Source organism: Homarus americanus, unplaced genomic scaffold (genome assembly GCF_018991925.1).
Source record: "Homarus americanus isolate GMGI-L3 unplaced genomic scaffold, GMGI_Hamer_2.0 scaffold34003, whole genome shotgun sequence".
NCBI lineage: Eukaryota > Metazoa > Arthropoda > Malacostraca > Decapoda > Nephropidae > Homarus > Homarus americanus.
Window position 1 is genome coordinate 18,398 of NW_024720584.1, and position 25,575 is coordinate 43,972.

At 42.6% G+C, this 25,575-nt stretch overlaps 1 protein-coding gene across 4 annotated transcripts in view; it reads right to left on the reverse strand.

Moving 5' to 3' along the window:
* The window catches only part of LOC121860661 (protein eva-1 homolog C-like), a 53,114-nt gene that overhangs the window by 13,713 nt on the left and 13,826 nt on the right, over positions 1 to 25,575 (reverse strand). For all 4 annotated transcript variants that reach the window (XM_042357926.1, XM_042357925.1, XM_042357924.1 and 1 more), the window contains exons 3-5: positions 5,953 to 6,194; positions 4,415 to 4,556; positions 172 to 321 (exon numbers count right to left, since the gene is read on the reverse strand). In XM_042357926.1, coding sequence (XP_042213860.1) covers positions 172 to 321; positions 4,415 to 4,556; positions 5,953 to 6,194 — 534 coding nt within the window. The remainder of the gene's footprint in view (positions 1 to 171; positions 322 to 4,414; positions 4,557 to 5,952; positions 6,195 to 25,575) is intronic.

Genomic DNA, 25,575 nt, shown 5'->3' on the forward strand with positions numbered 1-25,575 from the left:
GTGAGGTGATCAGGAGGTTAGTCTTGGGTATGTGAGGTGACCAGGAGGTTAGTCTTGGGTGTGTGAGGTGACCAGGAGGTTAGTCTTGGGTGTGTGAGGTGACCAGGGGGTTAGTTAGTCTTGGGTGACCTTTCAGTGGTTGGCAAGATAACAAGAGAATGTTCTACTGACCTTCCTCAGGGATGCCACTTGGTTGTGGACAGGCAAATGACCCAGAGAGACTGCGACCAAACAAGACGCTGTATATTGCCAATCTTGAGTTTTTTTCACAAGCGAGAGTGAGTTCCCCATCCTCACACACCACCTTGTTGATGAATGTCTCTGTAAAGTGGATTATGGGCTAAATAAAAAGTAAAAAAATATACAGTAGTACAACTCTCACCATTTGCTCCTTCAGTAAATGTGAGTGTTGGATTTAAAATAAAATTTAATTACAGTACGTATAGAGATACTGTACAAACACCAAAGATCACCTAAAAGAATACGCCCTTCACTAGTGCATTTACAGGGACTCGTAAGGTTTTGTGCAGCGTGGCAGCCCTGTGTTTGTTTACATTCAACAGAAGGAAACTCGCAAGAGTAAACATATTATGAAATCAAAGTAAACCAATATTAAAACAAATATCTCAATGTAATGATTTGTGGAATGTTAAATGACAAGCCACTGTAAATGCACTAGTGAAGGGGACTGTGCCTGTACAGTACAGTATACAGTGTGTGTACAATCCCTTCTTCATGGAGAGAGAGTGACAGTTGGTAACACCTGCCACAGTAGATGGTACAGGACAAAGGTAGGTCATCCTGTTTAAACAAATCACTATTTGGCCTGCCTGCATCACAAGCTCAAGACGACAACATCTACTGGTGAGTACCGGTACAGTATTGTACAGTACAGAAGTAGAACAGTACAATATACATTATTTTGTTTATTTACAATATATTGTATGTGTACAGTGGTGTTTGCAAAAATAAATGCAGCTCTGTGTCTGTCTGTGCGAGATACATAGTTTAGATTCTGAAAACTTATCCCAGTACCTAGAAAAATTCCAGGGATGTGGAATTTTTCTGGGGATGAGAAATTTGTCTCAATACCCGGAAATCTCTCATTCCTGGAAGAGATCTGCACCAATTTTTCTGGCTTGTGGGATATCACTTGTATACTACAGTACTGTATACACTATACTGTACTCACCAGCAGATGCTGTCGTCTTGAGCTTGTGAGACAGGCAGGCCAAATGGTGATATGATGATACAGGATGGCCTGCCTTTGTCCTGTACCATCTACTGTAACAGCTGGTGCCAACTGTCACTCTCCCTCCATGAAGGAGGGATGGTACACACACTGTATACTGTACATACACCCTCTGCACACTAGCATACACCATCCACTCTGTTATGTACAGTACAATAGTGTACATATGACACTTTCACATTTACTGACTGTACAGTTCAGTATATGTAACTGAAATAACTTTTTACGTCTTAACACTGCTTTAGAGGTGTTACAGCGATGACTGGTATTTCCCACACCCATGGAGCTGTGAGGGATTAATGGATCTCATGTAATTGACTTGGCCTGACTCAATGTGAGGTCACCCACTGTTGGGTGGGGGATTAGTGGGTCTCATGGCCAGAAGATGTCTTGAATAAAGATGGAAGCTTAGGTATTTTTGAGGCGCGAGATCGCTAGCAAAAAAGTGTATAAACTTTTATTCACAACATCTGCTCTAATTGTGTTAGAGATATGAATGATACAATTGCATATAAGAAGATGCATTCTTGATGATGTTATTTTTTACCTATGATATATATATATATATATATATATATATATATATATATATATATATATATATATATATATATATATATATATATATATATATATATATATATATATATATATATATATATATACCATAATTGAAAAAGAGTGATGAGTGGAGTAAAGAAGATCTTAAGAAAAATTGTGGGAACTAATTATGATGAGAACTACGGTACAATAACTTGCACTTGAGAATGAATGAATATTTAGTTGATAAGTAAAGGAATTTAAGTTTGAGCTGCTTGTATGGCAAGAGATGTTGCAAAAAGACGAAGGTACAGTTGCAGACCCTAACTCGTCTGGTGTGGTTCCATTTCATCATATTTGGAGTTGATGCTCCATTTGGGGAGGAACCAAATTTTTCCCCCTGACTGTAGGTAGAATTATTGAAGTGTTAAGGCAAGGGTTCTCAACCTCTTTTCTGCCATTTACTTCATAACGTCGGCATGACCAGTCAATTACCCCCACATCCCATAAATTAGCGTAATAAGCTATTTAAGGAAATGGGTTGGACCATACAAATGTCTGAAGTGATTGATAATTAATTTTATTCATGTTTGTTCATGCTGGACTTGAATAAGAATTTGGGACTAAGGGTGCAGCCACACTAGCTACATTTCCTCCCAGAGGGTGGATGAGGGAAGAACTTTTAAAATAGCAATTAAATGCCAGGTAGCGACGTGTCCTCCAAATATTACTTATTAAGTAATTATTAGATGTTTTAATTGCCTGTATGTTGGCCTGGAGAATTGGCTAGGAATTAACATACCTAGGTAGCATTGCTGAGCGTCGCATTCGAGCTATATCACAAAAACTGGTTTTTAGAAAAAAACGGCTTTTTTACCTATGATATATATATATATACACTATATATATATATATATATATATACGTATATATATATATATATATATATATATATATATATATATATATATATATATATATATATATATATATATATATATATATATATATATATATATATATATATATATATATATATATATATATATATATATATATATATATATATATATATATATATAGTACAATATTGTATATGAAGGGTACAAGTATTAACAGTAATTTATGAGACCACCGCTACCACCAGAAGTTGTTAATTTTTTTTTTTTTCCTTATATTCTTATGATTATAGAAAGTATTTTAAAAGAGGTGACAAATTTGATATTATAATGAACCTGAATAAATTCTCTATGAGACGATTCCAATAAGAAATCCTCAAACAAAATATTTCAACATGATATAATGATGGGGAGTCCTTTCTTTTATATATAAAAAAGGCAAGAAATGTTGATACTGGAGTCAATAAAATCAGTTCTAATTAAGTGAGACACACCATTGTTATACCCCACCAAAAAAAATCTTGAATAGTTTATTTAAAAGTTTTGTTAAATCTATATGATACAGGAGTGATTGGAGCTGTGGAATTTTCTACTCTCCACTGGAAAATTTTCCCGAGGCCAGACACATCTCGCACGGAGTTGTATTTATTTATGCAAACACCACTGTACACGTACAGTGGTCCCTCGGTTAACGAGCGCCTCGGTTAACGAGATTTCGGTTAACGATTTACCTTCCATAAGATTCTTAACTTTGGTTAACGAGCAATCCCTCGATTAACGAGTTTTTTACGAGCCGACTTCAACATGTTTTCGCTTGCATTTGGCGGTCCACCAGCTGTAGTATTAGTCCGCCAATACAGTAATCGGTTTTAGGGCTTAAATTCCTTACTATTTTAGTAAATATCAAGAAGTTTATACTATTCAATAATTTTAAAAATTTAATATTAACTTTTTTAGTCATTTTAACAATTATTGAACATAATTGAAGGTAAAGAAACTAGTTTCTGGCGTGCCATCCAGCCTGTTAACACACCAGACAGGTGTTAGTCTCTCTCTGTTTTCAGTGGAGGTAACATCTTGCTTGAGACTCTTCAACTAAACGCTTTTTTTCTGTGTTTCCAAGCAAATTATTGGTCATTTTGAAATGTATTTTACATATTGACAATATATAATGCAGTGCAGTGTTGATTTAAAGAAAATAATCTTGAAATACACCAAGAGAACTAAAATTTTATGGGTGAAATGGTGCTATGGGATGACTTCTCTTCCACCCCAATGCCTTCTCTTCTTCCTTCTCTTCCATCCCCATTCTAATTCCCATCATCATCATCATCATCATCATCATCATCCAGGAGCCTTCTACATACACACCTCAAAGTAAGTGTACTTTTCTACCTTTTCTGTTGAATTTAGGCAATTTTCGGTGAGCTGGAACCAATTACCCAAAAACCCTTTGAAACAATGGTTTCGGTTAACGAGTTTTTCGGTTAACGAGCAACCTGCTGGAACGGATTGTGCTCGTTAACCGAGGGACCACTGTACACTATAATGTTAATATTGTACAGACTTGGTTTACACACAAGTACTGACCTAGACTACACACAAGAAGATATAAAATATTAAAGTAAAAACACCAATCAATATAAAGTACCTGTAATAGTGTTAAGTAATACCTTAGTCCACACAAAAAATTTATATAAAGTAATAAGTGTACAGTACTGACTTGGCCTGCACTTATAAGCCACCTCGATGTACTTGCGGGTGTCAGGGCAGGGGTCCAGGTGGCTGAAGGTGTGTGGCACCACCTGTATCTTGCACTGCTCCTTGTGTTGGCATTTTGCCACCACCAGCTGTAACGTCTTGTACTGTACAGGAGAGACAAGTGTTAGCTTATGTGGGTGGGTTAATTATTGTATAGTGTGTATATGTAATACTTCTTCTACAATTGATCAACAACAACAACTGTACTTTTCTGTTAAACCCCATTTTTTTTTTAGATCGTGAGTTATTTTTTCAATTCAACCCAACCTTGCTTCGTAATCTAGGGGCCAGTGATTTGAAAACTGAGCTATGACAGAGCCCCCACCAAAATTTAACACCATATTTTAAATCTAATGAGTTTGTCATCAAAATCATAAAATGAGCCCAGGTGTCACTTTGTAGTTTCACTTTTTAGAATTTTATTTTTGAAAAAGTTTTGTTGTTTCTTGTTCTGATTTTCAAAGCTCCATCACTATTTTTTTGTACCTTTTTTACTTGTATCTGTTCCTAAATCATTTACACTATTTACCATGTTTGTGAAGATTACAGCAAATTACAGTGTTTTTCATTTTATAATAAAGAACTATGAACCACTCAACCTCAAACCATGAACCACTGAACTCTTGCTGGTGATAACGAAGCTATTTTCCCAAGCAGTTAGTAATGAACTCGGACTATCGCCATTCATTACTGTAAATATATTAATACCTACAAGAATGAAAATAATATATATTTCTGAACAATAATTGGAGTAATTTATAAAAAAATAATGTCAAGAGAATATTCTGGGTTCATTACTTCGAAAATTATTGCTTCTTTTTCTCTCTCATTGGATTAGGCTTCGGTAGGTCAAGGGTTCAGGAGTCCGGTAGTTTGGAGTTTTAGAGGTTCAGGGTTCCAGATTTTTGGGGGGTTTCAGGGGTTCAGTAGTCCAAGGGTTCAGGGATTTGGTAGTTTAGGGTTTCAAGGTTCTGGGATTTGGTAGTTTGGTATTTTAGGGGTTGATAGTTTAGGGTTTCAGGGGTTCGGAGTTCAGGGTTCATACGTAAGAGGCACCGAGTGAACCATTATTGCAGAGATTCACGTCCTCAGGCCTGAACTGAACCTAAATATTTGCAGATGATCTTAACGTAGTGAACCAACTTTTAATTTTGCACTGTACACAATACTGATAAAAAAAAAGAACAACTCCACTCATCAAGCTTTAAAGAAAAAAATGTAAAACTTTTTATTTTGAAACAAAACCGGGAAGAAGTGAACTGCTCAATGTTGGAAAAATGCCACAAAATCAGATGACAAGAATTAACTAAATCTAACATAAATATCCAAGCTAAGTTATGGGATATGGTTACATTTATGACAGATACAATAAACTACAATACAGTAAAATGTCTTCAATGATGATTAATTATCAGAGGGAAAAAAAGCCATTTAATGGGTTAAAATCAAGCAGTGACAATGGTGTTGACAATAACTGATAAAACACAAGTATCAACTCACATTTACTTCCTGAGAATACTCGCAGACAGTCTTGTGTTGCTGCTGGTGGACGGGGAGTGTCGATAAAGGCGGACAGGGATCGTGGGCCGCACCATCATCGACACTTCCGTCTGGGGCCTGTCTGGGGCGTCCATATCTCGCAAAGGTGATGTCGATGGTGGTGTTGTTGGGACACTGTACGGTGAGGCTGGTAGCATCACAAGCGTGTCGTTGGAAGGTCCTCAGAGTGCCTGCCAAGAGTGCTGTAATGAGAACCAGAGAGAGATGGTCCGTGTTAGTTGTGACAGCCCGCCACCTGAGAGAGAGTCGTGAAGCAACACAGCAACCCAAAGTTTAACACCGAGTCATGCATGCAGTAAATATTTCTTAAGACAGTGAAATCATGCAGCACACTGAAGACTAAGGAATCATGTATTATAAACAAAAACCCATTACTTTACCACAAAATCATGCAACATTAGCACTAACCATATACTTGCCACAAATCATGCACGAGTAACACCATCCCAACACTTAACACAACACCATGCAGTATACTTAACACCATCACAATACTTAACACCAGGTAAAGTTTCATCACCAAATTAACACACACACACACTGGATCAAAAGAACATCTCCTTGGCCAACACAGATTAATGAAGATTGTAAGGCGGAAATACAAACACATATACATCTATACATACATACATACTTAAAACATAAACATACACCATACTTAAAATACAGTCATACAGCAGTACTTAAAAATGACAAGAGGAATTAAGTAGGGTTTGTAAAATAAGAGGAAATGCCCAATGAAAAGTTGACGCTCAGACAGACAGACAGACAGACAGATCAATCGAATGACACAAATTTATCTATGGGTATAAACAATAATGAACAAATATTAAGTCCAACACTTATCTAATTAAGGTTTTTTTTTTTAATGGCACCTTCATTCACGTGTTTGTTTGTTTGTTTTAATGAAATAGAATATAAACCCGGTGGTATAGTGAGGGAAATAAACTAGGGTATAAACCATAAACCAAATAAACCGGATAATAAACCAAATAAAACCTTTCCATTATCCTTGGGAGATTAGGTTTGGTTTATTTCATTAATTTCAAACTCGTTTTTTCATGATATATTACGGTGTTACATACAATTAAAACAAACACCAGTTGATACCCTTTAAAAAAACAACAGTAAAACATAATAAACATCATAATTATACCCCAAAAAACATAAGATTTACACAGTACTATTACCTTACCTTAAGTAGATATATAAATGCATCTTACGTATATGACACAATTTAGACGAATTTACCGATTAAATTAATACACGTCTCACCTGACTAACACCTACGCATCTCCACACATTAACAGAGTCTACGGTGTCTGCTTCTCCTTTGACCATCCGTTTTCTCTAATCCATTTTCTATCGCCGTTTTCTTTCAGAGGATTCCTTATGGCGCCACATTAAATCATAAACTGTTTGATTTCGTATAAATTTTTTCCACAGTGGTTTTTATCATTATAATCAGTACATAAAAAGAGGCAATAAATTTTTAGATTATTATAAGTATTTTCTCTTTATCTACGACCATAAATCACCTGTAATGGGCAGGGTATGAAGGATGAGGGAAATCGCGGGGTGAAACAAGGTGAAAAACTGATCATGTGATACTAGAATAAAATTACGTCTCTACGTGCTTTGTACTGAAAAAATTAATTATTTACCATAAATACTCCTCTGAACAATCTGTCTCGTCAGCGCGTGTAGTCTGTTTCTTTACAACCTGTGCTTGGTCTCACACACACACACACACACACATCAAATTCCACCATGACGCTTCAGCAAAGTTGTTTAATATGGAGGCGGGTCCGTCCCCAGGTTAAGAAGTTAGGTAAGGTTGGGTAGGTCAGGTTATATTACGGTCTTTTAAAATACTGACTATAATCATTATGATAAGAAGATCTGTAGGAAAAAAATTGAACGAAATCCAACTTCTTCTGGTGGGCCCCAGTACACTATGAGGTCAAACTTAACCAAGGATAAACTAAGCTAACTCCTCCAGAGGTGTGTGTGTGTACCTCTATTGAACTACAGCACCAAAAGGAGAGAGAGAGAGAGAGAGAGAGAGAGAGAGAGAGAGAGAGAGAGAGAGAGAGAGCCATCACATTCCGGGCCGTGTTTATCACCATCTTACAGGTAATAAATTAACACGGTGTAGGTTAAGACAACCTTACGTACCTCATGTTGTGTACACCTGTTGACTGTCCAGATGGGCCCCAGACTTAATAGGCCGATATCCCAATGGGCCCCAGGGCTAATAGGTCCTAGTGTTAATTGGTCCCACAAAAATTGGCTCTAATTCTAATAGGCCTCAGTTGCGATAGGCCCACAGCCTGCCAACCTACCTGCCACAGCCTTCCAACCTAAAATAACTACTAACCTACCTACCACAGCCTGCAACAACCAACGCTAGAGGCAGGCTGGGTCACCATTACCCCACACAGGCTGATGGCATCTTCGCTACCTGCCCTCCAGAGTTAATTAAAATTACCTGTACTTACTGGTATTACAACTACCTGTAATCAACACAGAGACGCCGACATTAACACCTGTACGCCATGTTTGTTTTACGTTAACTAAAGATTGTAGCGTAAACAAATAAAAGATGTGTGGTTTAAGCTAGGCTGTGGCAGACACACACACAGGTCGTGGCAGACACACACACAGGTCGTGGCAGACATACACACACAGGTCATGGCAGACGCACACAGGTCGTGGCAGATACACACACAGGTCGTGGCACACACAGGTCGTGCAGACACACACAGGTCAGGCACACACACACAGGTCGTGGCAGACACACACAGGTCGTAGCAACACAGACACAGGTCGTGGCAAACACAGACACAGGTCGTGGCAGATACACACACAGGTCGTGGCAGACGCACACAGGTCGTGGCAGATACACACACAGGTCAGGCACACACACACAGGTCGTGGCACACACACAGGTCGTGGGCAGGGCACACACACAGGTCAGGCACACACACACAGGTCGTGGCAGACACACACAGGTCGTGGCAAACACACACAGTCAGGCAAACACACACACAGGTCGTGGCAGATACACACACAGGTCGTGGCAGACACACACACAGGTCAGGCAGACACACACAGGTCGTGGCAGACACACAAGTCGTGGCACACACACACAGGTCAGGCAGACACACACAGGTCGTGGCAGACACACACACAGGTCGTGGCAGGACACACACAGGCCGTGTGGCAGACACACACACAGGTCAGGCAGACACACACAGGTCGTGGCAGACACACACAGGTCGTGGCAGACACACACACAGGTCGTGGCAGACACACACACAGGTCGTGGCAAACACACACACAGGTCGTGGCAGACACACAGGTGGGAACATCTCCATACGGTGTTTTAAAGGTGAAGTGAGTGTGTCTGCCACCTGTGACTATGAGAGAGAGAGAGAGAGAGAGAGAGAGAGAGAGAGAGAGAGAGAGAGAGAGAGAGAGAGAGAGGCAGACAGAAGACCTCAACTAACACGGTATCTTAAAACTGTCCAAATAATTCCGTGAACCCTTGATGGCAACACTAATTAATTAACATCTCAATCAGTTGACTAAAATAAAATGTTCCTTGTATAGCCTGACGTAATACTGTGATAGATAGATAGATAGATAGATAGATAGATAGATAGATAGATATTGATAGGTAGATATAGATAGATAGCTATAGAGATATATTTAAAGTGCATGTATTATATTATAAATACAGTATACACATTACAGATATACAAACAATGTATACAGACACACACACACACACACACACACACACACACACACACACACACACACTGTAGTACCATGTTGGAGGACTGCCACATACACATGGCCACTACACCATCTCCCCTAACGTTGTCGACCATGTTGGAGGAACACCACGACCACCACCACCTCTAAGAGAAATATTAATAATAACAAGACTACTACTACTACTACTACTACTACTACTACTACTACTAATAATAATAATAATAATAATAATAATAATAATAGGACAATAACAACAATAATAACAATAACGTGTAAGACACCTGATAGTATGGTATTAATTGTTCACGGCTGGAAACTGTTATATGAACATGGTGAAAACATTTAGTTGAACATGTGAACTCTTTGAACTCACGGAAAATATTCGTTTTATCAAGGTGTTCAAAATTGCCATGTGTAGAGGGGGGGGGAGGGGGGAGGAGGGGGTATGATGGATGTGGATGAGTGTGGGTGTGGATGGGGTGTGGCTTTACTAACCCACATGTTTATTCCATACATCACACCTTCCCGTGACCACCTGTGCCAAGAATGTCTCTACCCTGGCACCAAGCACATGCTTGACGCCACAGTGCCAGAACACACACACACACACACACACACACACACACACACACACACACACACACACACACACTAATGAACCCAGAACCATACTAGCACTGTTTTACACGTCACAGAACCCCAGTGAACCGGACTGACGTAGAACCAACCAATACGACGACGAACATGAGATGAAGTTAACTATGAACAAGAAGACGGGGATATTTAAGGGGTAATATACTGTAATAACACAATATAAGTTTAGCATCGGCCCTGGGGATGGTGGGAGGAGGAGGAGGAGGTGTAGAGGAGGAGGACGAGGAACAGGTTGAGATGGAGAAGGAGAAGGAATGGAAGATAAGGAGGAGGAGGAAGAAGAGGATGTGGGGGTGGAAGAGGAGGAGGAGGGGAGGATGTAGAGGAGGAGCCACCACCAGAAGGATCACCCCAGCTTAACTCGGCCTCTCGCCCACAGGGGTCTCTCTCTACTGCAGTTTTACTTCCACTGTATGACTTGTGATCCTCTTACGTGGCCTGGCTCTCCATCCGGCCCTGACCTTACCCTCCCCCACCCAACCCTGACCTACCCATCCAGCCTTCAACTGACCCCCCTCCCACACCCAGCCCTGACCCCTCCCACAACCCCAAAACTCCGCCTGGTGACATCATTTATCACACCCATATTAACTTACCCAGCAGTACCTCTTAAGAGCACCACTCAAATATTAAAATTACAGGTGGTCCAAAATGAAGCCCTAAGATTCGTCACAGGTGAAAGATACCCCTTCACCAGAACCACAGCCGAGATACATAGAGACCTGAGAATAAAACCCATCAACCAGCAGCTGCACACCCTGGCCAGCAGAGTCTGGCAAAAGATAGAACGATCAGAGCAAGAACTCCTTGAAAGACTCCCACCAGATAACGACAACAACCATACATGGTTCCCAAAAAGTTACCAAATCTCAAAAGGTCCATTACCACCCCCGATCTACACGGCCAGGCAATAGACAACCTCCCAAGACCAGCATCCGCCAGTGGGGTCGGCGGAATATGAAATAAGGCCCTTAAAACACCCATATATGGGACAGGGTAGCATGTCTAGTGCCTGTGCCGACAGACAATAACTAACCCATGACACAACCCTAACACACTATTAGCTTAGCTAGGCGGTCAGCCCGCCCTCTCTTACCTCCTCCTAAATTTCTTCAATTTCCGAACTATAACTTCCTTCTCCCACCTCTAATCTTCCTTCACACCTCCTTTCTCTAAAAAAAAAAATTGACCTGACCCCTCCCACAACCCAGCCCTGACACCTCCCACCCAGTCCTGACCTGACCCCCCAGCCCTCACCTAACCACTACCTGGTTTCATACTCGGCCCAAAAGGTCAGGTACAATACTGTATAGAAGCGGTAGACTAAGCCATCGAGTTTAAAAGACACGTAAAAAACCTAACCTAACCTAAACCAGACGAGACAAGGCAAGAGGTCTGGAGTGTGTGGCGAGGCATTCTTCCTTCTCTCCCCTCATACTCCCACTACCCTCTCCTCCCTCCCCTCTTTCACCCTCCCTGTGTAGATAAACATCCACAGCTGACATCCTCGCTACCGTCTCCCCTCACTACCGTCTCCCCTCGCTACCGTCTCCCCTCACTACCGTCTCCCACCGCTACCGTCTCCCCTCACCATCATCTCCCCACTCTCTTCCTCTTTCCCCTCACCCTGCCTCTCTTACTTCCCTCCCTACTACTACGGGTGATAGGAGGCTTAACTACCCCTATCTTAGGTCACGAGAGGTTAAGGTTTACACTCTTAGGTCACGAGAGGTCAAGGTTACTGTCTTAGGTCACGGAGGTCAAGTCACGTGAGGTCAAGATTACACTGTGTTAGGTCACGCGAGGTCAAGATTACATTGTCTTAGGTCACGCGAGGTCAAGGTTACACTGTCTTAGGTCACGAGATGTCAAGGTTACACTGTCTTAGGTCACGAGAGGTCAAGATTACACTGTCTTATGTCAGGAGAGGTGAAGGTTACACTTAGGTCACGAGAGGTGAAGGTTACACTTAGGTCACGAGAGGTCAAGGTTACACTTAGGTCACGAGAGGTCAAGATTACACTTAGGTCACGAGAGGTCAAGGTTACACTTAGGTCACGAGAGGTCAAGGTTACACTTAGGTCACGAGAGGTCAAGGTTACACGGAGGGGGGAGTATCTCTCAAGCAGACTGTGGGAGCAGAGGTCAAAGGTTTATATAGTGATTCTTTACTTGTGAAGAGATTAACAATCCTTAAAATTAACCTAACCTAAACTAACCTAACGTAAAGTTAACCTTGTCTATGCTAAATTAAACTAAACTAAACTAGGTCATTTTACTCTCCTCCTGATACAAAATCTATCATAAACTACAATATCTATCTCCTTCGAATCAGCCAATGAGAAGACGTCCTGAATCACAGTCAATGAGAAGACGTCCTGAATCACAGTCAATGAGAAGACGTCCTGAATCACAGCCAATGAAGACATCGTGAATCAGCCAATGAGAAGACGTTCTGAATCACAGCCAATGAGAAGACGTCCTGAATCACAGTCAATGAGAAGACATCGTGAATTCACAATGGGAAGACGTCCTGAATCACAGCCAATGAGAAGACGTCTTGAATCGCAGCCAATGAGAAGACGTCGTGAATCACAGCCAATGAGAAGACATCGAATCAGCCAATGAGAAGACGTTCTGAATCACAATCAATGAGATGACGTCCTGAATCACAGCCAATGAGAAGACGTCCTGAATCACAGCCAATGAGAAGACATTGTGAATCAGCCATGGGACGTCGTGTAGTGCATACCTGCCTTCACACGAATATGACAACAGTAGGGAAACCCAGCTAGGCGAGAGAGGTACAGGGGAGGGAGGGGAAGGTGGGGTTGCACGGCATGACATGTGGCACCAGCTGGCTCTTGGCACCTCACCTGTAACACCTGTCTCTTTATCACGACATCTAAGGTAAGTTGAAGGTCTGAACTGCGTCATCATCGTCGTTATTATTATTATTATTATTATTATTATTTCCGTCACTATCATTATTATTATTAGCGTCATCATTATTATTATTATCATCATCTTCACCAACATCATCGTCATCATCATTATCTTATCATTATCACCATCATCACGTGTGTGTGTGTGTGTGTGTGTGTGTGTGTGTGTGTGTGTGTGTGTGTGTGCGCTCAAAGATTACTGTCATGTCATCTTTGGCTTGACAGTTGGCAGTTTTGACAGGAGTGATAAAAGTGACAGTAAGGCGAGTGATCATCAATACGTGAGTGACGGCTGTAACTTATGAGGGCTGGTCACCCCTGGTGTGTGTGTGTGTGTGTGTGTGTGTGTGTGTGTGTGTGTGTGTGTGTGTGTGTGTGTGTGTGTGTGTGTTCAAACACAAATAATGTACTTAAGGAGATAAATAATACCAGTATCCTAACTCTAACCTAACCTGTCACGGTCCTGTTGTCAAGACTGTCACGGTACACTGGCAGGTCTCAAGGTGTCACGGGGGGAGGGACTTGATAACGCGTGGGTCTTGTCACGGCTAACATGGGGAGGGGGGGGTGTCACGAGGAAGGTGTGTGTGTGTGTGTGTGTGTGTGTGTGTGTGTGTGTGTGTTATCCTGAGGGGAAGCACTGAGCACGACTACCTGTCACCCAGTTGACCTCCTTAACTGTCTCTCACCATCTGGGGTCCACCTACAGGGGCCCCATCAAGTCCTAACGGGCCCCACCAGTTCCTAACGGGCCCCATCAAGTCCTAACGGGCCCCACCAAGTCGTAACGGGCCCCAAACCTGACGTAATCGAACTTAAAACTATTCATTAGGGTCTGGGCTCATAAAGACTCTGGCATGCTCCCAGCCCTTCCTCAGCCCTTCCCCAGCCCTTCCCCAGCCCCTCCCCAGCCCTTCCCCAGCCCCTTCCCCAGCCCTTCCCACCCTCAGCCTCCCCCAAACCATAACACAGGCTAGGCCACGGTGACAAACAAGGCAACACGTACATCAATATTTCCTAAAAATATTGAAAACAGATAAAATATTTACGTGTATGTATGTATGTATGTATGTATGTATGTATGTATGTATGTATGTATGTATGTATGTATGTATGTATGTATGTATGTATGTATGTATGTATGTATGTATGTATGTATGTATGTATGTATGTATGTATGTTGAAAAAAAAATATAAAAAGCGAAAAAAATAATAATCTAAAAACTAAAGAAAAAATACAAATAAAAACTTAAAATTTAAAGATGAAAAAAGGTGAGAATTTCAAACCCAAACTCACACAGTAAAACAGGAGTGTAATCACGGCGTCCTGGTTTTAATCAGACGGTGAAACACGGCAAATGTTCCCCCCCAGAATAACCCGAACTGTTCCTACCACCACCACTACTACCTACCACCATTAACTACCACTATTATTTACCACTACCTACCATCACCATTACAACAACAACTACTACCACCACCACCACCACCACCTCACCCACCACCCCCAGTAGTCATTTTGATAAGTTGTTTTGAAGTTTTGGTTAATTACTGTTTGGCTTTGGTGATAGATAGATAGATAGATAGATAGAGAGATAGACTGGGAACAAAAAATGCGCCGAGTGTAGTCAGTCGTGTTTGCCTTTCTCACACACACACACACACACACACACACACACACACACACACACACACACACACACACACACACACACACAGGAAAAACATTACAATTCTTGCATCTTCGTGGCCCTGCTTGGATCTGTATTGACCCTTTCAGTGCCATCCGCCCTGGATACCAGGTGAGTGTGTTCAAGTGTGTGTGTGTGTGTGTGTTCTGTTTACCTGTCTCTGTACACACACTACCTGCCTAAAATTAATCTGCTTTTTCTTGGAATGTTGACCTGAGGAATTCTCTCTCACATATTTTCTACTTCCTTTCTTTTTTCTACGTGTTCCAGTTAAAGTCATCGTACTCAAGGGATTAAGCTCATCACTCAAGCCTAAAGTCATCGTACTCAAAGCTGTTAAAATCATCGGACTGTACTCAAGAGGTTAAGTCGTCGTAATCAAGGTGTTAAACTCGTCGTACTCAGCAGGAATAAGTCCACCCGTGACGTATATATAGTACTCAATAAACACTGTATTCTGGCTAACCTGGTATTATATAAACCATTAATATCCATCGTAATGCGTGAATTTTTTCATTATTTTACAATTTAATTAACCATGATGATATGGAGACATATCATTGCTTCCAATGAGAGATGACGTTCAGAATATGGAACAAAACCGTGGCCATATTGTTTACATGAGAGATGACGTCTGTTATTGGCGGAGACATATCAGCTGCAGCCAATGAGTGATGACGTTCTGAATGGCGGAGAAAACTGCATATTTGTTTACATGAGAGATGACGTCTGTGATTGGAGCATACACAGCCGCAGCCAATGAGTGATGACGTCTGTGAATGGCGGAGACAAAAACCGTGGCCATATTTGTTTACATGAGAGATGACGTCTGTGATTGGCGGAGACATATCAGCTGCAGCCAATGAGTGATGACGTCTGTGAATGGCGGAGACAAAACCGTGGCCATATTTGTTTACATGAGATGACGTCTGTGATTGGCGGAGAACACCAGCTGCAGCCAATGAGTGATGACGTCTGTGAATGGCGGAGACAAAACCGTGGCCATATTTGTTTACATAGAGATGACGTCTGTGATTGGCGAGGGACACACCAGCTGCAGCCAATGAGTGATGACGTCTGTGAATGGCGGAGACAAAACCGTGGCCATATTTGTTTACATGGAGAGATGACGTCTGTGATTGGCGGAGACACATCAGCTGCAGCCAATCAGAATGCCTCAATAAACGTAGCGCCAGCCCCAATAGGTTGCTTCATCTTTAATATTATTCCACGATTTAAGTGAACTGGTGAATAAGTCGACAATTTACGGGATAATAATGTATTAAAAGAGTAGCAGAGGTGTTCTCATAACCATTACTTCACGAATTGACTACAAATTAAACAAAGTAATTATTCTCTCTCTCTCTCAAGCTGTACTACTGTAGGCAAGGAGTGATCACTGTGTAGCTCTCCCTCACACACACACACACACACACACACACACACACACACACACACACACACACAGAGCCAACTCGTGATCATACAAACGGTGCTTTAAAAATTAGCATATGAAAAAAAAAATTCAAAAGTTCATTATTGAGTAGAGAGAAGAATGGCGCCATCACACACAATTAAACTTTATTTCATCAGTAATATAACGTAACAAAAGACCTCTAGAAATTTACTGACATTTCTTCATTAATAAAACTTTTGATTAGAACGAAATAAAACTCTGAACGTTATTACTAAACTGGGAGGACCATCACCACTCGTTCCTCTCACACACCCGGCCGGCCACTTCAGGGTATTTCAGGATGCTTCAGGATACTTCAGGGTGCTTCAGGATACTTCAGGGTGCGTCAGGATACTCCAGGGCACGCAGGATACTCCAGGGCACGTCAGGATTCTCCAGGCACGTCAGGGTACTTCAGGGCACGTCAGGATACTTCAGGGCACGTCAGGGTACCCAGGGCACGTCAGGATACCCAGGCACGTCAGGATACTCCAGGGCACGTCAGGATACTTCAGGGCACGTCAGGATACCCAGGGCACGTCAGGATACTCCAGGCACGTCAGGGTACTTCAGGGCACGTCAGGATACTTCAGGGCACGTCAAGGAACCCAGGCCACGTCAGGTACTTCAGGGCACGTCAGATACTTCAGGGCACGTCAGGGTACTCAGGCCACGTCAGGGTACGTCAGGATACTTCAGGGCACGTCAGGATACTCAGGGCGCGTCAGGATACCCAGGGCACGTCAGGATACTCCAGGGCGTCAGGATACTTCAGGGCACGTCAGAATACTTCAGGGCGTCCGATACTTCAGGGCACGTCAGGATACTTCAGGGCACGTCAGGATACTTCAGGGCACGTCAGGATACTTCAGGGCATCAGATACTCCAGGGCACGTCAGGATACTCCAGGGCACGTCAGGATACTCCAGGGCACGTCAGGATACCCAGGGCACGTCAGGATACTTCAGGGCACGTCAGGATACTTCAGGGCACGTCAGATACTCCAGGCACGTCAGGATACTTCAGGGCACGTCAAGGATACTTCAGGGCACGTCCGGGATACTTCAGCACGTCAGATACTTCAGGGCACGTCAGGATACTCCAGGGCAGGTCAGGATACTTCAGGGCACGTCAGAATACTCCAGGCACGTCAGGATACTCCAGGGCACGTCAGGATACTCCAGGGCACGTCAGGATACTCAGGGCACGTCAGGATACTCCAGGGCACGTCAGGATACTCCAGGGCACGTCAGGATGCTTCAGGGCACGTCAGGATACTCCAGGGACGTCAGGATACTTCAGGGCACGTCAGGATACTTCAGGGCACGTCAGGATACTCCAGGGCACGTCAGGATACTCTTCACCCAATTATACACAACTACGTCACAATGTTGTACGACAGTGAAGGACGACTACACTGGGGAAGGAGGGGGAGAGGGAGGGGAGGGGGGAAGGAAGGGGAGGGGGAAGGGAAGGGGGGAGGGGGAGGAGGGAAGGAAGGGGAGGGGAGAGGGGACGGGGAAGGAAGGAGGACTACTCAATATGTCTAATTTAAGGACAATAAGAATAAGCTGTTATGGCGATAACATTCCTACCTCCTTAAAAAAATAGACCTAACAGACATACACTCACAGAGACACAGACACGCACAGACACAGACCTTCACAGACATAGACCTTCACAGACATAGACCTTCACAGACATAGACCTTCACAGACATAGACCTTCACAGACATAGACCTTCACAGACATAGACCTTCACAGACATAGACCTTCACAGACATAGACCTTCACAGACACAGACCTTCACAGACATAGACTCCTAGCTGGCAACTCGTCCAATATGATCAAACTATAGCCAACATTTTCCCCCAATTTCCCGCCAATATTTTCCCGCCAACATTTTCCCGCCAACATTTTCCCGCCAACGTTTATCTTGTATATAGGATTTTTATGCACCATTCTGAAACTTGTTTAAAGAAAGGCGTCTCAGGCTCCCACCACCTCGCTATAACGAACTAAGACCATTACCTCACACCTTCAGGATACAGTAACATTATGTAACATTAATACAGTATAATTATTAAACTATATATTTCAGGGTTATAGAAAACTCATGTTACAAAAAAATCTGAACTGATGATGTGTATTTTGTAATGACTACTGAAGGAGATCTTACAAAAACTATGAATGATTAGAGAAATGTGAGTAATTATTATCTCTCTCTCTCTCTCTCTCTCTCTCTCTCTCTCTCTCTCTCTCTCTATTTCCCCTTCTCATCTAAATCTCTCTATCTGTTCTCCCCTCTCTATTCCCCTCTGCCCTCATTCCTCCCCTCTTTCTCCCTCAATCTCTCTCCATTCATCCACCTCTCTCTCTCTCTCTCTCATTATTCAGGTCTTTCACTTCCCCTCCGTTTATCCCACGTGATGGCACTTCCACCGTTTTCTCCCCTTACTTCCCCCCCCACCCCCCTACCATCTCCCTCACCTCAACCCCTCAGGTACTACAAAGTGGCTTTTCTTGTCTTTCTTACAAGTGAGGGTCATGAGAGAGAGAGAGAGAGAGAGAGAGAGAGAGAGAGAGAGAGAGAGATAAATTGTATAACCCTCGAGTACGATGACTTAACCCTTGAGTACAATGACTTAACACCTTAGTACAAAACTCCACTCAGGGTTGAATTTATGTACAGTATATTAACCAACTGTGAAAAAAAAGATAGATAATTTTTACGTTAATTATGAAACATATGATTATTATGATATACGAATTCTCTCTCTCTCTCTCTCTCTCTCTCTCTGTCTGTCTTCAGGTGAGTCTAAGTGAGGTGGTTCCTAAGATACCTGACAGGTAACCTAATTTAGATACCAGACCAGGAAGACAGTGCATGGGGAGGAGGAGGAGGAGGAAAGAGAGAGGAGTGAGAAGGAAGAGGAGGAGAAAGAAGAGGAGGAAGGAGAGGAGAAGGAGGAGAAGGAGGAGAAGAAGTCAGGCATGGGAGAGGGAGGAGAGTGAAGTGAGAGGAAGGGTGAAAGAAGGGGGAATGAGAGGTGAGGAGGAGGGGTGAGACAGGGCGAGGAGAATGAGGGTTGAAGGAGAGTGAGAGGTGAGGGATGATGGCTGGTCACCTAGACAACGAGGGGAGAAGATAAGGGGAAACACCATGTCATTAAGGGGGGGAGGGAGAGGGAGAGAGAGAGAGAGAGAGAGAGAGAGAGAGAGAGAGAGAGAAACCCACTTTGTTTACATCAAGTGACTCACTTAACTCATTTACAGACGGTGATTTATGGTGAATAATCTGGTCGATGTGAACCCCCCCTCTCTCTCTCTCTCTCTCTCAGGTCAACACACTCTAAACTGTTAACACCAAGACAATGACTGTACAGGAGGGAGGGAGAGGAGAAACTGTTAACTGGTGACTGTAAAGAGACAGAAACGTGACTCCTCTGTTTATCTGAGGCGTGAGAGAGAGAGGGGGGGGGAGAAGAGACGGGGAGAAGAGACGGGGATGAGGGGAGAGGAAAATACCTGAGGAGGGTGAGGAGAGGTGAGGAGAGGTGAGGGGAGCTGAGGAAAGTGAGGCAACAAAATTGAGTAAAAGTTAAGTGTTTTTTCTTCTGTTCTCTGTTAGTCTCCGTTTCTCTGTTATTCTCTGTTCCTGTTTCCCGTTAATCTGTTCCTTATTAGTATCTCTTCCCTCTTAACTCTCCACAACACTTCCTCAAAACATCACATTAAGAAAAACCTGCAAAATAAACACATAATAAGAAAAATAAACCAAAAATTACAAAAAATAAAACCAAAAATACAAAAAATAAACCAAAAAATACAAAATAAACCAAAATCACAAAAATAAACCAAAATGCAAAAATAAACCAAAAAATAAAAAAAAAAAACCAAAAATGCAAAAATAAACCAAAAATAAAAAAATAAAACCAAAGAATAAAACAAAACAAAAAAATAAAAAAAAATAAACCCCCAAAAATAAAACCAAAACAAAACTAAACAAATCAAATTAAATAAACCTAACAAATCAGAATCAACCAAAAAAACTAAAAACAAAATTAAACAAATAAACCCAAATAAAAAACCCTGAACAAATAAAACTACATAAACCTCGACGAATATCAACATTGGTTTAACTTACACTCATTCTGGCATCACTGTGTAAGTATTTTTTTTAACTTGGTAAACAAATGATGGTGATTTACCCAGAAGTGTAAAAGAGAGGGATTATGGTGACCAGGGGAGGTGTGTGTGTGTGTGTGTGTGTGTGTGTGTGTGTGTGTGTGTGTGTGTGTGGTGTGTGTGTGTGTGTGTGTGTGTGTGTGTGTGTGGTGTGTGTGTGTGTGAAGGGAGGGAATATTGTAAATAGCAAGGTAGGTAGATACTGTGGAGAGAGAGAGAGAGAGAGAGAGAGAGAGAGAGAGAGAGAGAGAGAGAGAGAGAGAGAGAGTACGTCTTTTAAAGTTAGGTGCCCATTCTACAGCTGGGTCGACTAGGGGTGCCTAACTCAGATTCGAACTGGGAGTATTAAGTGGGAAACCGAGTGTTATTTCCACCTAGATCACCACCTCAACCCCCCTCTACAGCCTGACATTTCTCCCCTCCCCCGTGATTCTCCTACCCCCCGTCTGACACCTCCTGGCTGAGACTTCTCTCCTACCCCCGTCTGACACTTCCTACCCCCGGCTGACACTGAGGGTAAACAAGAGAGGTGCAAATACACAACCTGATCTAATTTGTTTACTTTCGAAACTTGTTTATAAAACTTTGGTCTAGTGACGCAAGGAAGGTGAGGGGGGTGAGGGGGAGGAGGGGACTGATGTAATGGGAGTCGGGGGAGGGGAGAAGGGGGAAGAAGAGAGGTGGAGATAGAAGGAAGAAGAATTGGTGAAGATGGGGGAGGGGAAGAATGAATGAAGGGGAAGGAGGAGTCAAGAAGGGAGGTGGTGAAGGAGGGGAGAAGAGGTTTCATAACATGGGGGAGGGACAGGTCCTGGGGGTGGTAAAGAGAATCAGGGAGGGTAGTGAACATGAGAAGGAGGGAGGAAGAGGAGGTGGGAGGGAGGAGGAGGGAGGATTAAAGGAGGGAGGAGGAGGAGGAGGAGGAGGGGACGAGGAATGGATGACGTAACAGGGAGTAGAGGGAGGGGGAAGGGGGTGAGGAGGGAGGGGGGAAGAAGAGCCCTAATTGGTAGTTAGTTCAGGTGGTAGTGGCCCTTAACTGATGGTATAGGTGGGACTTTTTCTTACCAACTTTAGCCTAAATTAAATTATCGCTATTTAACCCTCGTATTTAACCTTTCATTATATCACTAATTCTTAAAAGACAAGTAAGCACATCTCTCTCCCTACCCTCGTCTACGTAGGAGAGAATGTGTCCAAGGAAGGTAAGACGTTCCCTCGACACCAGCTGGGGAGGGAGGGGGGAGGAGGGGGAGGGAGGGAGAGTTATCACAGGAGAAACCTTGTGCTGTATCATAAGGATCTAAAAAAACCTGTAGGACCTGTGACCTGGAGGACCTGAAGTGTTTATTCTAGGGATCTGAATGACCAAGATCACCTGACAAGACCTGAGGGCCCCCCACCATACAGCCTGGTACCACTTTCATTCCGGTTGTTATGGTTAATTGTGACCAAATGGGTTATAGTTCACACACACACACACACACACACACACACACACACACACACGCACGCACGCACACACACGCACGCACGCACGCACGCACGCACGCACGCACACACACACGCACACACACACACACACACAACGTACGTCTCGTGAACTCTGAGAAAACAACACAAGAGACGCCATTGAGTCAAGTCAGTAAAATGCGACACATTAACGTTGGGTCGATGACTTCTGACCAGCTTCACGTCTACCGACCTTATTTACAACTGAATTTGTTTTGGTAATTTCTTGAGCCTGCGTTGATTAAAACCTTGTAGGAGTCGGAGGATATTATGTGGATATATATATAAATATCCACACATCCACAGATATATGTATACTCTCCTTACCAATTATAAACGTCACTCACCGTCTAATTATACGCTACCTATAATTCTATCATAAGAAGAGACGTCAGAATCATCAATGACTTCATGCAGGGGAAAAATAATCATAGCTTTAATTTAATGGCTGATTAACTGAGGGCAAAGATATGCATTTTTTTTTCTCATTTAAATTTGGTCCCGTTTCCCCTCCCAGTGTTTTGTTTACGTGAGGTACAGTACATGACAGATGCTCGATGCCTACTCACCACCACAAACCTTCACACGTTGATTGATAAATAACTTATATTATCTTTTAGAGAAGCTTCCTATTGTTGTTATATTACGGGGAGGAAGAAGAACTCACAGTTAGTGCGGGAAGCAGCAGGAGGCGCCCCCAGGCACTGATGACATACCTGCAAGACACAACATGAATTATTAATGACGGTTCTGCTCAACTGGCAACTGTAGTGCAGTGCGGGTCCCATCTTCCCGCGTATTTCAGTGAGTGATGGGAGAAAGGTCTTAATTACCTGTGTTCCGACTAATTATGTACTTAACCCTTTGACGGCGGCGGGGAGCAGTAAGATTAGATAATTTATTCTGAATTAACACCAGACGATTTATTCAGCTGAGAGACCCCACACCTCGGCCTGTAAAAGTCTTAATAATAATAATAAATAATAATAATAATAATAATAATAAAGAGAAAACCACAAGTCATTCAATATTTTACCGCTAATTACTCGTATTGAATTACACAACAAAAATACCTACATAAAGATAACAGTGTAATTATCTGTCATTCACGGCCTAACAGACAGATACTGTACACAGACAGATAGATTTAGTCAGCACTTGTGTTGATGACAGTCTTCAAGTTCACACCAACGCGTAGAAGGGCCGCTACTCCACAATCCATCACTCCCCCCAATCCATCACTCTCCCTCAACTCTTCCATCCTTACTTTCCTCCCCACCCCCTCCCTGCTCTCCCATCTCCCCCAAACACCCTACCCCCCTTCACCTTACCCCTCCACTCTTTCCACCCCTTCCCTCCTTCCCTCACACACAAAGCCACCCCTCTCCACCTCTCCGTCCTCCCCCCTTACACAAAAGCCCTCTCCTCACTACAAAACCTCCTCCTCCCTCCCTCCCTCCAGCCTAATATATACAGCTCAGGAACTTTCTTATCCCAGGAGACAGTGTGACAGGTATATCTCAGTTGCTGGTTGGCGCGGCACAACACTGATTGCTACTGTGTCTGTCTGTGTCTGTCTGTCTGTGTCTGTCTGTCTGTATGTAGGTCTCTGTCTGTCTGTCTGTTTCTCAAGTCTGTCTGTCTGTTAACTTGTTATGTGTCTATTGCTCAGTCTGTATGTATGTTTGGTACACACGCTGGCCATATATAGCACATATATAGTAAACTACATATATAAATCAGTGAAGGACACACACACACACACACACACACACACACACACACACACACACACACACACACAAGTATCTGAGGTGATGACGTCACAATTATGGCATCACCAGCTCCAGCCAAGGTTAACTAACACTCGCTATTAGCTATTTTAGGATTCTTTCTTTCTTTCTTTCTTTCTTTCTTTCTTTCTTTCACACTCTATATGTAACACCAGCACATATTAGTCATGGATAACCTGTAAAAACAACTCACATATTAGACACATATTTATCTCACCTAGATGCAATTATTTAAAGTATTCATTATATTATATAAATATATGAAGCTATACGAGGTCCGAACCCCTGAACTGGCTCTGAACCCCTGAACTGGCTCTATCAAACACTGTTACCAACACCACACCTCCCCCACACCCCTGTCAGGATTACCCTCATTACCTGCTTCCCTAAACAATAAAGGGGGTCATGTTTGGGGTGTAAAATTGGTACCTGTGTGAAGGGTGGGGTTACCTGCGCTAATGACCATAAATTACCTGTCTTGTTTAATACCTCCACCAGTGATGTGCTAATGGAGATGGAGACAAGTGTGGTGATGTCATGTGGTGTCAGTGTCATGTGTGTCAGTGTCATGTGTTATATTGTGTTACAGTGTTCTTCTGCTTCAGTTTTGTATCTACCTCACCTGTACCTACCTCACCTGTACCTTTTTTTATTATTATTATTATTATTATTATTATTATTATTAATTATTATGGGAGTACTGTACGCTGACTTCAACACACTCACCACCATCTCCAACACACTCGCTATCTACACAACACACTGCACTCACCAACACACTCACCATCTCCAACACACTCGGGTACTCAAGACCTACCAACACTCAATAATTCAATCCCGCACTGCAGTCATCTTCCTTCCTTCCTTCCTTCCTACTTACCTACCTACCTACCTACCTACCTTCCTTCCTTCCTTTCTTCCTTCATTCCTTCATTCTTCCTTCCTTCCTTCATTCCTTCTAAATGTAAATTCTTGTCTTAATCCTTTCAAGTGATTTATTCAACGTTTTTATTACATTTATTTCTTATCCTTTTCTGTACATTTTTTTATCAGTTTATTCAGCCATTTCTTCACTTTTAAGTCTTTCTGTCATCTGTGTTTTCTTTTTATGCCCCTTTCATTTGTCAATGTTTTCTTTAAAGTTTGTCTGTCGTATTTTTTTAGTTTCCCCTTTCTCACGCCTATTCCCATTTTCTTTGCATACTTCCCCTTATTTATCCTCATTTTTAGTTTTCCCTCTTCATCTCTCGTCATTTTCTTTACAATCTTCTCCCCCCTCCCCCCTACATCTGCCATCATTTTCTTTAACGTGTCAGAACCACTAAGAAAACCAGAGTTCTTTCTTTCTTTCTTTCTTTCTGCCAGACTATAACAGTTGAATGAAGCGCCTAGGACATCCACCCCACCCTTCCCACCACCCACCCACCCAGCCACCACCCAGCCACCCACCCACCCACCCACCCAGCCGCCCAGGCCAAGTTTCATTAAGATCGGCCTAAAGATTCTGGAGGTGATAGTGAGCATAATACCCCCCTCTC